At 45.0% G+C, this 14,284-nt stretch overlaps 1 protein-coding gene across 7 annotated transcripts; it reads right to left on the bottom strand.

The window, feature by feature from the left end:
• Nucleotides 1–3,164: 3,164 nt before the first annotated feature.
• LOC143270513 (putative sperm motility kinase W) lies at nt 3,165–10,911 on the bottom strand. 7 transcript variants are annotated; one of them, XM_076560695.1, is made up of 8 exons: nt 8,753–10,911; nt 7,917–8,344; nt 7,522–7,589; nt 6,489–6,623; nt 6,196–6,294; nt 5,302–5,416; nt 5,040–5,171; nt 3,504–4,582 (listed from the first exon to the last, which is right to left on the bottom strand). In XM_076560695.1, the coding sequence occupies exons 1-2, from the start codon at nt 10,258–10,260 to the stop codon at nt 8,320–8,322; spliced, it is 1,533 nt and encodes a 510-aa protein (XP_076416810.1). In that variant the 5' UTR covers nt 10,261–10,911; the 3' UTR covers nt 3,504–4,582; nt 5,040–5,171; nt 5,302–5,416; nt 6,196–6,294; nt 6,489–6,623; nt 7,522–7,589; nt 7,917–8,319. The 7 variants fall into 7 exon arrangements, with proteins under 7 accessions (XP_076416808.1, XP_076416809.1, XP_076416810.1 ...); XM_076560692.1 differs by having other exon boundaries at nt 6,196–6,623; XM_076560697.1 differs by lacking the exon at nt 6,489–6,623.
• Between the last annotated feature and the right edge of the window lie 3,373 nt (nt 10,912–14,284).

Below are 14,284 nucleotides of genomic sequence, written 5' to 3'. Positions count from 1 at the left end.
TATGGAGAGAGACACCATGAGACAAAAGAAAGCAACTTATGACTATAGAGTCAATGTATATGTAAAACACATGTGCATATGTGAGCATGTTTGCAAATCTATAAAGCCAGTTGAATTCTGATGACAGAGCCCAGCGTGTCCCCTCCAAAAAGTGAGGGTTTAGGGCCTAGAGGGTGGCACACTTAGTAAAGACTTGCTGCAGACACACGAGTCCCCCGGTTCAGACCTGGGCTCTCTGGCAGCTGGAATCACTGAGGGTCAGCTCAGAGTGGGCCCTGGGTAGCTTAGGTAAGACTTGAGAGTTTCTACTGGAGTCTCACTATCTGTGCATGTTCACATCAAAGCCCCAGTGTCTGGTGTGGCAAGGAGGCACATGACAAAGTTTTGGGTGATGCATTCCCAGACTGAGATGGATCTCTCTCTAAAGTGGAATGTGCCTCATCCTGTGATAAAGGACACACATGTAAGCAGCCCATCAACCAGCTTGAAGGAAACAGCTGAAAATCCGCGCACAAATCTGATCAAAGACTGGGTCAGCAAGATCGTTCAGCAAGCAAAGCGCTTGAAGCACAGCCCAGAGACCGGAGTCCAATCCCCAGGACCCACATAATGGGAGAAGCAAGCTCTCAAAACCTGTCCTCTGACCTCCTCAACCAGAGCGGGCTATGGCACGGACTTCTTCATAAACAATAAATAAATAATTTTTAAAAAACTGAAGTGATAAAAGATTTTAAATTGGAATTTCTGTGCATCTCCCTGGGGAAGATGTGCATAAAAGTTTTAAACTCTAATAACACAGAATCTGATGGGGGAAGCGTTGGGTAACCTGAGAAACTTAGAAGGCTCCTGCCTAGTACTGTACAGCAACTTCCAACAAACCAAAGCATTCCAATCTGGAAGGAAGTTCCTTAAGACTCAAAAAATTCTAAAGGGAGGCTCTTTAAGGCTCAGGAAGTCAACAACTCACAAGTCTCAGGAAGTCCCTAAAACTTCCGGGATTCACAGGCCTCACCTTCCCTGAGGTTATAGGGGCAGGACTGCTGAAGAGAGGAGACTGACTGGGCAAGCTGCCTGCAAAGGCCTGCAGAGAGCTCCAAGGTTCCAGCTTTCCTGAGTTATTATCAATGCCGGGGCGGGCAGGAGGTGGGGGAGTGGAAGGGGTGGGGGGGTGGGGGGGTGGGGGGTGGGGGATGGGACTTTTGGTGATGCATCTGCTTTGAGTCATCTCCATGCCTATAAGTAAGCCCTCAGCCATACTACTGTAAATAACCCCCAATAGAAAGTCACTGGCTGACTGAGTTGGACTTTGGTCGCATCCCCACTTTGGTCTGTCATTGGTCCCTATCTGTTCACCTCTCCCCCGGAAAAGCACCATCCACCACAAAGACCTGCAATCCTTACCTCATCACCATATCGCCGATAGCTCACTTCATACAGCACAATCAGACCATTGGGCTCCTTCGGCTCTTGCCACATTAAGTGTACAACATTGTTCTCAAAGATTTCGTGGGTCACAGGGCCAACGATGTCATCTGCCTTAGCTATGAGAAGCAATGAAAGGCTGAATATTAACTCCTGAATCAAACTGATTTGACAGAGGACTTTTATCACAACAATAGGAAAAGAAACTAAGACATGACGGCAAGTCCCAGCTACTCAGGATACACCCAAGTAGTCAGGAGGACTCCTTAAGCTCAGGAGTTCAATGCCAACCTAGGTAACAAAGGAAGAGCTCCATCTTAGAGCAAAAACAATAAATAAGAACAATTTTAAGAACACATCTACACTGTGTTGTGGGGAGAGGGGTTGTCTGTGGCCAACCTTGAGAAGTGTAAGCCCAGAGGAAACAAACCCACCTTCAGGCATGGTCCGCGCACTGACATATGCAGCCACGCTGCACCTCTCATCTGGGGCGTCTTGCTTGCATGCCTGCAGCTCAATGCGGTAGCCAGTGAAGTGTCTCAGGCCAGAGATGACAAGCGACTCCTTGTTCACCACTTTCTCAAATGGCCTGTGCTCCTCCTGACTCGTGGGCACGATGGTGGACGAAATGTTGGGGAAATCTGGAAGCGTAGGCACGGTGGCCGTCACATTTCCCACCTCCTCAAGGGATCTCCGCTTTCGAGACGGCCTGTGGGAAGAGAGCATGTGTGGGGGTCATGACATCACCATCTTAAAATAAAATGATACTGGAGAGAGCGATGCTTAATTAATTAGAGAGAAAGAGACTAGGGTGGAGGAGAGGTGCAGGGGAACAGATCAATTTCCACATAGACGCCCCTGTCAGAGACACTGACTATGAAGGCACACCCACTCTCTCCCTTCCTCCCTCCCTCCCTCCTTTCCTCCCGCCCTCTCCTTCCTCTCCCTCTTTTTCTCTTCCTCTGTAACACAAGCTTAATGATCACCTACCCTTGGGATTGAGGCAGACCTGCCTGAGCAGCCTCATTCTTCCTAACCTCTAAGCCAGAGTCAAGTTTAGACCAGAAACCAAAAACTAATCATCTACTACAGGCTGTTAGATAGTGGTCTCAGTGATGCTTTCAGCCATGTGCTGCCCAGAAATGAGCCTTGACAATCATTCCATTCAGAGTGGCCATCCTTCACTGCATGGAGAGGCTGTCTGCCTGTCAGGTGCACGGGACAACAGTTTAAACAATTATCCCAGCAGGACAAGCAAGCAGACAGCCTAGCAGAAAGCCATAGCTCTATGGTCATCAAGGATGTCGAGACCTGACCGCTGACCAGTGGAACTCGGTACAAAGTAGTTGTAGGAGTGCTGACCCCACCTCTGACCACTGTGCCCTAGGCTAGGTAATGCCTACTCACTTCCAAAGTGGAGCATTGTCCCAGCATTCCATCCAAAGTGGTACCCATTTTCCTCCAGATTGCTGTCACTTTCCTGTTAGGAAACAAATATGGTTCTGATAAAACTCCCTATGGTGAGGCCCCTTCACAAACACATAAACTAGCCCAGCATGCTGTGGGACTGTGTCTTTTCTGATGGTCAGGACACAGGGATAAATGAAGGCTGCAGCAGGGAAGGAGGGAGAGGAAGGAGAGGAAGGAGCTCCCTTCCCCTCATGTGGGGAAACAATTCACTAGGATCAGAAACCTGAAGGGTGAACAGGTTAATGAGTGCTGCTAGTTATTCCCCTGCAGACTGGTCCACAGGGTCTGCATGTTCAAGGGCAGCTTGCACGTGATATTGGCTCATGGCCCCCATTGAGGAGGATGCTGTGAAACACCAGCCCTTGATCATATTACCTTGATAATGAGGTTTTTCTAGAGGGAAATCTATGGTAATTGGCTCACCTCCTCCTATGCTGGACACAGACCTTTCATGCTGGGGAAGTGGGCACACTGCCATCTGGACTTCCTGCAGAGCTCCTGCTTCTGCTGTCTCAGGCCACACCTGAAAGTCGCCACCCTGTGTCTCCTGATGTAGAGAGTTTATCACTTTAAAGAGGACGGACATGGGAAAGGGACTCTAGGGGAACTTGAAATATGCAGCACTTAAGCTAGACCTACTGTGCATCCCTCTCCCCATGGCTCCTCCCATCTGTCTCTTCCATTCTCTCTAAATTCCTCCCTTAGTCAATTCTTTCCTGCTGCCCCTGCAATCCCTGGTTAACGTCCTCTGCTCTCCATCTCCAGCTCAATCATGACACTTTATTTAGAAGTGGGTTTGTACTGTGGCACTGCTGATTTTGAAGTCAGACTTTTAAATTTGCATACACAGACAGTGAAAAAGTTAATGTGCCAAATGCAAAGGACAGATGACAGTATCAAACACAAAATTAATTAGTGTCGTAGACACTGAAGGCCTGGAACTAGACCAGTAACCCCGCAATGAGCACTAACAAGTGAAGATATGTGGACAGAGGGGTTTACAGTGTGACTCACTCTGTCACACTCGGTCACTGCAGCTTCCATGAGGAAACCTTTAGGTTTTCCCCTTTCCTCCCTTTTTAATTTTATCTTATGTTTCCCTTTTTTCTGTTAAATTTTGTTTTATTGGGGGAGTTGTAGGGGTGGAGGGCGGATGTGAAATGATGGGGACATGAATGTAATCAAAATCCCTGATGTAAAAGACACTTAGAATGATTATATATATATATATATATATATATATATATATATATATATATATATATATATGTATGTATATAGAGAGAAATAAATAAATAGATAAATAAATAAACAAATAGACAAAAAAGAAGCCGGGCGGTGGTGGCGCACGCCTTTAATCCCAGCACTCGGGAGGCAGAGCCAGGCGGATCTCTGTGAGTTCGAGGCCTGCCTGGGCTACCGAGTGAGTTCCAAGAAAGGCACAAAGCTACACAGAGAAACACCGTCTTGAAAAAACAAGAAACAAGAAACAAAAAAACAAATGGATAAATAAATAAGTAAATGGAATAAATAAATGAATAGCATACAGGCAAGGGGAAGGAGCACATACTCACCCCAAAGAGTGAAATTTACACATTTTTCAGAAAACAGATACAACTGAGGATGACTGTATTACGTGTAACAAGCTTGTCCCAAAGACAAAGGTCACTTTCTTTTTCACATGCAAAATCTGCAGGTTATAGGCATCAGAACAAGAACAACAGAACACTCAGGACATGGAACAGGACAGTGGTCTTCCTGAAACTGTCCACAATGTTCTTGGGAGGCTGATCACCTCTACCATCATGCACTGTCTTGAGTGGGGTGTACAGAGTCCTAGTTGGTTCAAAATCCAGAAACCTACAGCCCTGCCTCTCCATTAGCTAGGGAGTATGAACAAGATTCAGTAGCCTAAAAGCAACCCAAAATGGTTTTGACAAATAACAAAAGCATTGTGGGACCTATGAGCAAGTGTAGCCATGGAAGTCAGCAGACAAGCAGCCAGAATCTGGGTGTCAGGTGAGTAGAAGTGGAAGCTTCTGTCTAGAATATATGGCTTCATGTACTGCCTCTGCCACTGGTGTCCTTAAAGTGAAAGCCCTGCCTCCAACATCCCAAGACAGGCACCAGTTGTCTCAGTGACCCACCTTGAATCCTCAGCTGTGATCTCAAGGCCCAAATGGGAAGAACTCAATCAATCAGACCAGGTAGTCAATCTGGACTCTCATGATTGGTCAGGTAGAGGTCATGGGGTTTGTGCCTGGACTGCAGTGGGAATCCTGAGAAAAATGATTAGAGAGTAGCCTTTGCATGCTCTGTGCCTTGTTTCCAAGGGTGTTTCAGCTAGGACATACCTCCTCCAGCCCACTGACCAGTGTCCCCAGAAGAATTCATGACAGCAGTTCTCACCTCCAGGTATCTGTTCACTGGTGGACATAGACTTCTATTCTGAAGGTTAGATTTGGACTTTGCTTCTGTTTGTAGTCCATCCTGGATAAAAGAACCTTCACTTCAATTCCTGACACTGTTGAAATGAAAGAAGGACAGGACTTGTCTCTTTTCCCTCAAATGTTTGGAGAAATTTACCATTGATGCTATACAAACAGTATGTGAAGCCATGCATGGGAGTCCACATGTGTAATCACAGCATTCAGGAGGCAGAGAAAGGGGTCAATCTCTATGACTTTCAGAGCTGTATGTCTACACAGAGAGTCTCAGGATAGCCAGGGCCATACAGTGAGATCCAGTCTCAAAAAGAGTAAAATATATAAAATGAGGATCCCCGATATATCCCTATCTCATTAATAGACTCCTCAACCATTTCTCAGCCCTTCCTTCACTGATATGCAGCAGAAACACAGTCTGACACCAGGTGATACCCACAAACTGAAAATTTCTCTCTCTCTCTTCCTAAACAAACTGACTGATCTTGTATTGTGCACTTGTGACTCACCAGATGGTCAGGGTTCTAGAAGTCAGTGACAGCACAAGCTGGCTATCATCCACTGGGAAGATCCGGCCAAAGACGTTAACATGCATTAGTGTTTGCTAACAGCCCAGGGTCAGATGGTCAGAGTGGAGCTGGAGGCCAACTACAGCAGAGAGGCTGGTTCCTCCCTTGTCACACCTCTGCATTCTCTCAGTCTCTCATTGCTCTTCAGTTGAACAAGTCAGTGATAACTTTCCCTCTGTGTCAGGGATGCTGGCACATGCTAATTCAAGGGATCCTTTTCAGCACATCAAGACCAGACTTCAGAGACTTATCTTCTGCCACATACAGATACTTATTGTACTCAATCTTACCTTCAGGTGCATGATGCATACAGATTAGGACCCTGGATTCCCTGTCGAGTTCATTTCCCTTTGCCAACTCAGTGAGCTGCTCCCTAACTGGAAGGTGTCCTGGAAAACAGTTGAGACACTACAACTCAACCAGTGCTTCATACTGCACCAGGGGCTGTCATCAAGAGATCCATGATGATCAAGGTTTCCTTCTGAGTCTGACCCCAATGGTGGGCATTGGTCATAAAGAAGTCCTGTGGCTGCTGTTCTTGTAGAGGCAATATTCAGCATCAGGCCTGGCAAGGCCTTCTTACCTTCCCACATTGGAGCAGAACAATGTTAATGTAAGGTCAAATATCATTTATAAATCCCTCTATGAGATGGAAAAATGATGCAGAATTTTTGGATCAGGAGGTGGGAAGCACCATGGGAAGCCTGGATGAAGGAGGCTATGGAGAAAAAGACATAGATGTCATCAGACCTGCCAAAGGCCATGATAGACAATACCAGCAGAGGATCCCACTGAATGATGCAGCCACCCTTCTCTTGCAAGACCCTTCTTCAATAGCCCAGAATCTGAATCCCTTCCAAAGCAGCCTCATAGTTCTCTACCTCTACATATGCCAAGCACAATCAAGGTCATTCTCCGCATTGGTGGCTCTAAAGCTGAGGTCACATTTTGCTCTGTTTGAGATTTTTGTTCCTGGTCTCACTTCTTCAATGCCTGCCCCAGCAAAACCTCCTTTTCTCAACTCATTTTAGGTAAGCCCTTCTGGACACACTCTACCCTCTCTACAGGTCCTCTCATTTCCTCTTCATCCTCTTCTTCTCCTTTCCCCTGTACCTCCCCTCATCTCCATCCTCCCATCTCCCACTGGATTTACAGTTCCTTCAGTTCTTCTGAAAGACAGTCAGAAAGCAGTTTGGAGGTGATGAAGGAATCAAAGAAGAGGAAAGGCTGAGATCTATGTGTAAGTGTGTCCTGTTGACAGAGGCAGCCCTTTTAGATGCCGTGGAACTCTGGGCCCACAGGAACCATGAGGGATGTAGACATTCATTGGGTCGATGATACATGTGACTCTCAGGGATGTTCAGCAACAGTGCAGGGGCAGCAGTGAGGTGAAGGATGGGGAAGATGGAAGCTGAGACCCTAATCTGGAGGATGGATACTGGAACCTGTAGCCTAACATATCATCACACAGGACACAGATTTCCAGCCTGGATCCTTCCGGTTGTACTACACCACACCAAGACTGTAGTTCAAGTAGAACATTTCACTTTTCCCAAATAAAACCCAAAAGAATAAGGAAAGTGACTCTCTTAGTGACTTTAACAGACAGGACTTACTCAGCACTGAGGAGGACAGGACTCCACTGACCAATAGTGCTGCATCTTCCTCCTGCTGCACCCCAGATCTGTATGAAAGACAGGATGTTATTTCCAAGTCAACAATCTACTTGTGTGTCTTGACACATGCTAGGAACCATCAGAGCAGGCCCTCTCCTCCTCACTGCTGGCTATTTCTAGCTCCCTCCCACTCTGCACTTTAGGGGAGGTTTGTTCCTGCTGTAGACTGTGCACGGCCCCTGTCACAGGGAAACACACACATCTCTTTCACGTACTTTTTTGACCCAAAGTTCCTCAGGATAGACTCTACTCCTTATTCCACACCACCTCTCATGTCCCCTATTCCTATCTCAAAACTGTTTCCCAATTAGTCCCCTTTATCTCCTTTCACCCACCTCCATTCTCCAGAGGATTTACACAGGTCTTGCTGTTTTTTGCATAAGGTAGTCACAGAGTAAGTTGGAGGGGTTAAAGTGACCAAGATGATGAGCAGCTGTGATTGTATGAAGTCCTTCCTGGTGGTAGAGGCTGCTGTTTTCCATGCACCGTGAGTGGTCCTACAAGCACAACCAAAGCTAGGAAGGTAGAGGGTCATGGGGTCCATGCGACTTATGATCCCCAGTTGTCCCACAACAGTTCTGAAGTTGCATTAAGCTGAAAGAGATGCTGATTGGCAGCTCAGACCCAATAGCTGGAGGATGAATGCAGGCAAGAGCCTGTTGCTCTGTGTTGGAGGGAGCTGGCACTCTGGTGATCTGTCTTGGGTCCCTTCCATGGCTCCTCACCAGGTCTGGAATTCTATTGGGCCATTTCAGTTTCCACACTTCAAAGCAGAAAGAAACATTAAAGCACCTCTATTAGTGACTTTGGCAGATAAAAGTTCTATGCCATATTCCTCCCCTGATTTCTCCATTCTGAACCTTTGCCCCATTTAGCCAAACTCTTCTCCCTTCCCACGCTGTGGTCCCAATGCTATGCTACCTTCATTTGCCTCAGCCTTCTAGGAGTTTACATGAACAGGAAGCTGTGAATTTGCCATCTAATGTACCACATATCTGAAATTCTGGGTCCTCTGAGTCAGTACAACTTTTGATTTAAAAAGGATATTGAAATAGTATATTGAAAATACAATGTAGGAATTCATCTGTGTGGCACATGAAAGTGTTCTCCATGTAGGTCTCCCCTGTCCTCTCTTTCCTTGAAGCCCCTGATGGAAGGGTTAAGGGCTCACCTTGGGGTGCAGCAGCAGCAGCACAGTGCTCTCAATGCATGGGAAATTCCCTTCCTCACAAGTTTCCAGGCCCTGAATAGCCTGGATCCAGATGTCAGGGGTGCCACCTGGGGCTGATCACTGGGAATGACTGACCCCTGGGATGAATCTTCTTCACAGAAGCCCAGGTTCAGAATTGCTGTGTGTGTTGCCTCCAAGACTAATTCGGGAGAGGAGAGATTGCCAGGCAGGGTGCCAACAGAATTCCTGTTGACTGCAATGTCCTCTGCAGCAGTGTTGATGACATCAGCCATAAGAGCATCTCTTTCTGGGACTGTGTTTTCTGAAGAGGACAGCACCTCCAGGAAGGAGGATCTGTGAGGCATGGTGTAGCTTCTACATCTTTTGCCTGTTTCCTCCACACCCTCCTCCTTAAAGTGACCCTTCCCAGCATGTGTACTGGTTGTAAATGCTGGTTCACTGGCTCTCTTCAAGGGGAGAGGGAGGCAAACAGAAACTGCAGGGCTGTTGGGTAACCAGGGCATCTGCTCTTGCTGATGGCTGCCTCCAGCACTCAGCTGATATTTGAGAATGTTGCAAGTAGCTGTTACATGATTATCTTCTTGCCTGTGAGTTAGGGATGAAACAATCTCCTCACATGTATAGCTGATGGTGCACATAGTCTCCACGACCTTGGGCAGGATTTCTTTGGTAGCAGGCAGTACATGTTCTTGAATTGGGCCCAGCCATGCTCTTTCCACAAGCTGACAGATTGTGAATCGGTACCAGATAGGGACCATGAGTAGTCGGGCAATGATGAAATAACAGGGTTTTGACAGATGGTAGGGAATGGGACACATTGTGGTGGTGATGACCCTGTGCATACCTTCAAGGGTTTCTTCCATGTATGGGAAGTGCCCTGTGACCAGGACATAGAGGACGATACCCAAGCTCCACATATCACCTGCCAGTCCATCATAGGGTTTTCTGGCCAAGATCTCTGGGGCCCAATAGAGCAAGGAGCCACAGATCTCCTCCAACTTCTGCCCCTCTGTGATTTCAATTGCCATACCAAAGTCACAAAGCTTTGCATTTCCTGCTGCATCGACTAGGATGTTTTCTAATTTGATATCACGGTGTGCGATGTGTCTCTGGTGGAGGAAGTGAACCGCTGACACCACCTGCCGGAAAATCCCTCTAGCCTCCTCCTCCTTTAGACAGCCCTGTGCCTGGAGGAAGCTCTCCAGATCTTCTCCTGCCACATACTCCATAATCAGATAAGTGGTTGTCAGTGAGTCGATCATGTCAAAAAATCGAACGATGTTCCTATGTTCTAAAGACTGAAGGATGTTCACTTCAGTACTGATGTCAGCCACACTGTTGGTGTTTTTCTCAAGGACCTTGACAGCCACTCGTGTATGTGTGGGAAGGTGGCAGGCCAGCTTCACCTCCCCAAAGGAACCATAACCTAGAGATGTTAACATCCTGAAATCCTTTTCAAGAATGTCCTCTTCCATGTGGCTGCCCATGGTGTTCTGATCAATTTCAATCAATTTATCTTGTGAGCAATTTCAGACCCACACAATGCTAAAAGAAAAAGATTAATGGCGTTTTAGAGGGGAGGACATAGCTTGGGATTCTCTGTTATGAAATTGAGATATCCCAAACAATCTAATGATGCTCTTCAAGGATATAAAAATATTGGAAGAACCCAAACCTAAGGCAGTGGATGAGAAATCTTAGGAAAGATCAGAGTTGGTATAAGTAAATTTGGTATGCAAAGGAAAATCCTGAGCATCCTGAAAGAATGATCTGCTCTGTTCACAGATGTGCCACGATGCAAACAAAGAGAGATCAGATAAAAATAACACTATAGAAAAATCAATGTTGTAACTGATACAACTACAGTCCAGATGGTATTTAGGATGTTACAGTATTGATACTCCAGAAAATTATAAAATATGAAAGGAATTCCTAGACATGTGTGGATATTGAGTTAAAATAAAATAAAAACACTTAAACACATAAGTCATAAACACCAGTGTGGATTGGCAACAAAAACAGCTCCAAACAAGGCAGAGCCCAGATCTCATGGATTCCCTGAATCATTGAAAGCTTTGCAGAAGAATGAAGACCAGGGTTATAGAAAATACTTCAAGAAAGAAAAAGCAAAGGAACACATCCAAACTCATCCCTGTGCAGTGTTAGCCTGATCCCACAACCAAGTAATCTCAACAAATGGAACAAGTGTGAGCTCCTTTCCTTGATGAACATAGATGTGAAAATCATTCGTGAGAGTCCCTCATACTTCACCTCCATCTCAGCAACACACTAAATAGCCTTTGTTCATGGTCAGAATGGCAGAAGTAACATTTGTAACAAATGGAACAACAGCATAGCACATAAGGAGACTGTGGGAAGAATCCACACTCAGCACAGTGACTAGAGAACTGCTGTGTTATAAGGAAAGTAGCTAAACTAGATATAGTTTTTAGGAGACAAGGCAGGTCCACAAACAGAAACAGGATCTACTTTGTATCTCCTGGTCACAGGAAGGAGAGGGCTAGGCTTATGTAAAGTCATAGTATCAGCCACAAAGATATGGTGGGGGACTGACATAGTGCAGAGGAACATGATCAAAGTACAGTATAGGCATGTATGGAAATGTATCATGCAACTGCTTATGAAAATGTATATAAAAATTATCCCAAGATAACCCATACTCAGAATGATAAACATGGTATGTATTCACTCACAAGTTGATACTAGGTGCAAAGCAAAGGTTAACCAGATTACAACCCACAGCTCCAGAGAAGCTAGCTAACAATGAAGATGCCAAGAGAGAAGAATAGATAGCCCAACGAAGGAGAAATAGATGAGATCTACATGAGCAAACTGGGGGTGAGGTGGGGTAATGGAGGGCAAGGAATGGAGAATGAGAACATAAGGGAATGGGGTGGGGGTTGAGCTGGAAAAAGGACAGAGTGGAAGAGCAAGGAAAAAGATAACATAATAAAAGAAGAAATCATTAGAATAGAGAGAAACAGGGTGCTAGAGAAGTTCTCAGGAATCCACAAGGATGACCCCACCTTAGACTATTAGCAATAGTCAAGAGGGTGCCTGAACTGTCCACTCCAGCAATCAGAACAGTGAATAGCCTAACTGTCACCATAGAGCCTCCATGCAGTAACTGATGGAAGCAGATGTAGATTTCCACAACCAAGGCCAGGCCAAGCTCCAGGAGTCCAATCAATGAGAGAGAGGAGGGATTCTATGAGCAAGGAACATTGAGATCATGATGGAAGAAAGTACAGAGACAACTAGCCAAACTAGAGGACACATGAACTGTGGACCAATATCTGAGGGGCCCCCATGGGACTGGACTAAGCCCTCTGGATAGGCGAGACTGTTGTTTATATTGAACTGCCTAGGGGGCCCCCAGGCAGTGGGATTGGGATCCATGCCTGGTGCATAAGCAGGCTTTTTTGAACTCAGTGCCTATGGTGGGACACCTTGTGCAGACAGTGCAGGGAGAGGGGCTTGGACCTGCCTCATCTGAATGTACCAGGCTCTGCTGACTCCCCATGGGAGACCTTGCCTTGAAAGAGGTGGGAATAAGGGGTGGGTTGGGAGGAGGCTAGGGGGTGGGAGGAGGGAGGACGGAGAAATCTGTGGTTGGTATATAAAATGAAAAGAAAAATTTATAATAATAAAAATAAAATGAAATTCTCAAAGAACAAAAAATTAAATGATTCTTCAAAAGTATTTACACATTAAAAAAAGAAAAAAAACAAAATTTAAATATAATCTAATTGAATCTCGTTATCCCATGTTTAGTTGCTATCCCTTGGGGCCTGCTCTTTTCTCAAGGAAAACTGAAGAGCAGTGGATCTGGTGGAGAGCAGGTGAGGGGCAACTGGGAGGAGTGGAGGGAGGGGAGGATGCAGTCAGGATGTAGTGTACAAAAGAAGAATAAATATAAAGAAAACCGAAAAACATAAATATAAATATGAAGCAGCAAATCTAAATCCCAGGACTCAAAACTTACAAACTGGAAATCAACTTGTCCAATCTCAACAACCAGCAGCAATGATCCGCAGTATTTCAGTAGTCCATAAAACGAGGGAAGGTACACTTTCAAGCACATTTCATGAAAGAAATATTACCCCAATTTCCAAACCATATAAGACATTTCAAAAAAGATCCTAGTATCAGCCAATATCCTTGAATGACAGATTGAAAAAAAAAAACCTGAATGAGAATAATTGATAACTCACCTCAAATTCAACACCACATTAATAAGACCAGACTTCATGATAAAGACATCATTAACCAGGAACACTCAAGATTCGTACACAGACACAAATTGCCAAAGGGCATAGCATACACACCACACTGAGGTTGGTCCTAAATCAGACATCAGTGGAATGGAGTGCCTAATTCAGGAAAAACTTGGAATTAGTGAAAGTGTTACTACAAACATGCCAGTTCCACAAACACAAGTGTCACATTTTGTTCACTGCAGGTCATGAGCAGGCAGGGGGATAGCCTTTGTATAAGGGTCCAATTCAATGGGACTTGCCCCTTTGACAAAGTTCTTGTCCAATTCAATGGGTCAGGAAGTAAAATGTAGCAGATAAATATGATCAAAGTAGAGTACAGCCAGATATCAGTCATGATCAAATTCCTCATCCTATGAATTTATTATATAACAATAACTTTGTAAAATACACAAGAACACTGCCAAAAATGACAAAGAAAAGAAGGTGATAGAAGGAAAATAAGTTGAGATGAAGAAAAGGAATTATAGAAAAAAATACTACCCAAACCAATAATGTAAATAAAGAAATAATTAAATACAATTGACAAAATCCCAAACTGAGAACTTGGGAATCAAACTCACTATGTCCAGATCCAACAGGTCAGGGAAAAGGTCAAGTGTATGGGAAACAACAGAGTCCAACTGCTCTCCCAACAACCAACAGATTTTCTGAAGTACAGACAAAACCCAGCCTCAGGCAGTGCCTTTTCATTGGCTAGTATATAGCATACATCACAAGGAATCCATGTGATGTCACATACTATGGACCAATCAAGGCTCAGAAAAAAACCACAGTGATTTTTTAAAAATTATTTTCTGTTAAATTATTAAACTTTTTTTTCCATTTGCGTTCTTGTTCCCAAGGAAATCCCCTTAGCAGAGAGGGCTGCTATCCTTCCCAACCCCACTCCTGTTACTTTCCCAGAAGCCAAGATAGATTCATTGCTGTCACACAGTCACACATTGAACGTATCTCTCCCATCCACCCCGTGAATATAATCAATGGGCTCTTCAAGTAGCCTAAATTCCAGATCCCATCCTCTGTCATGTAGCATAGGTCTCATATTAACCAAGCCTGCTTCTTGATGTCGAAGCAACTCCTTTCCCCTCAGACACCATGAAGTTAATGGAGACACACTTTGTCTGGTGGGAATAAAACTCCTTCAGACACGCACAGAGTGTCCAGACCATCTTTACTAATGACCTTTTGTCTGAAAGGAAGATCTGTCCAT

This window comes from Peromyscus maniculatus, chromosome 23 (assembly GCF_049852395.1).
Source record: "Peromyscus maniculatus bairdii isolate BWxNUB_F1_BW_parent chromosome 23, HU_Pman_BW_mat_3.1, whole genome shotgun sequence".
Taxonomy (NCBI): Eukaryota; Metazoa; Chordata; class Mammalia; order Rodentia; family Cricetidae; genus Peromyscus; species Peromyscus maniculatus.
This window is presented reverse-complemented; position numbering and strand designations above follow the sequence as displayed.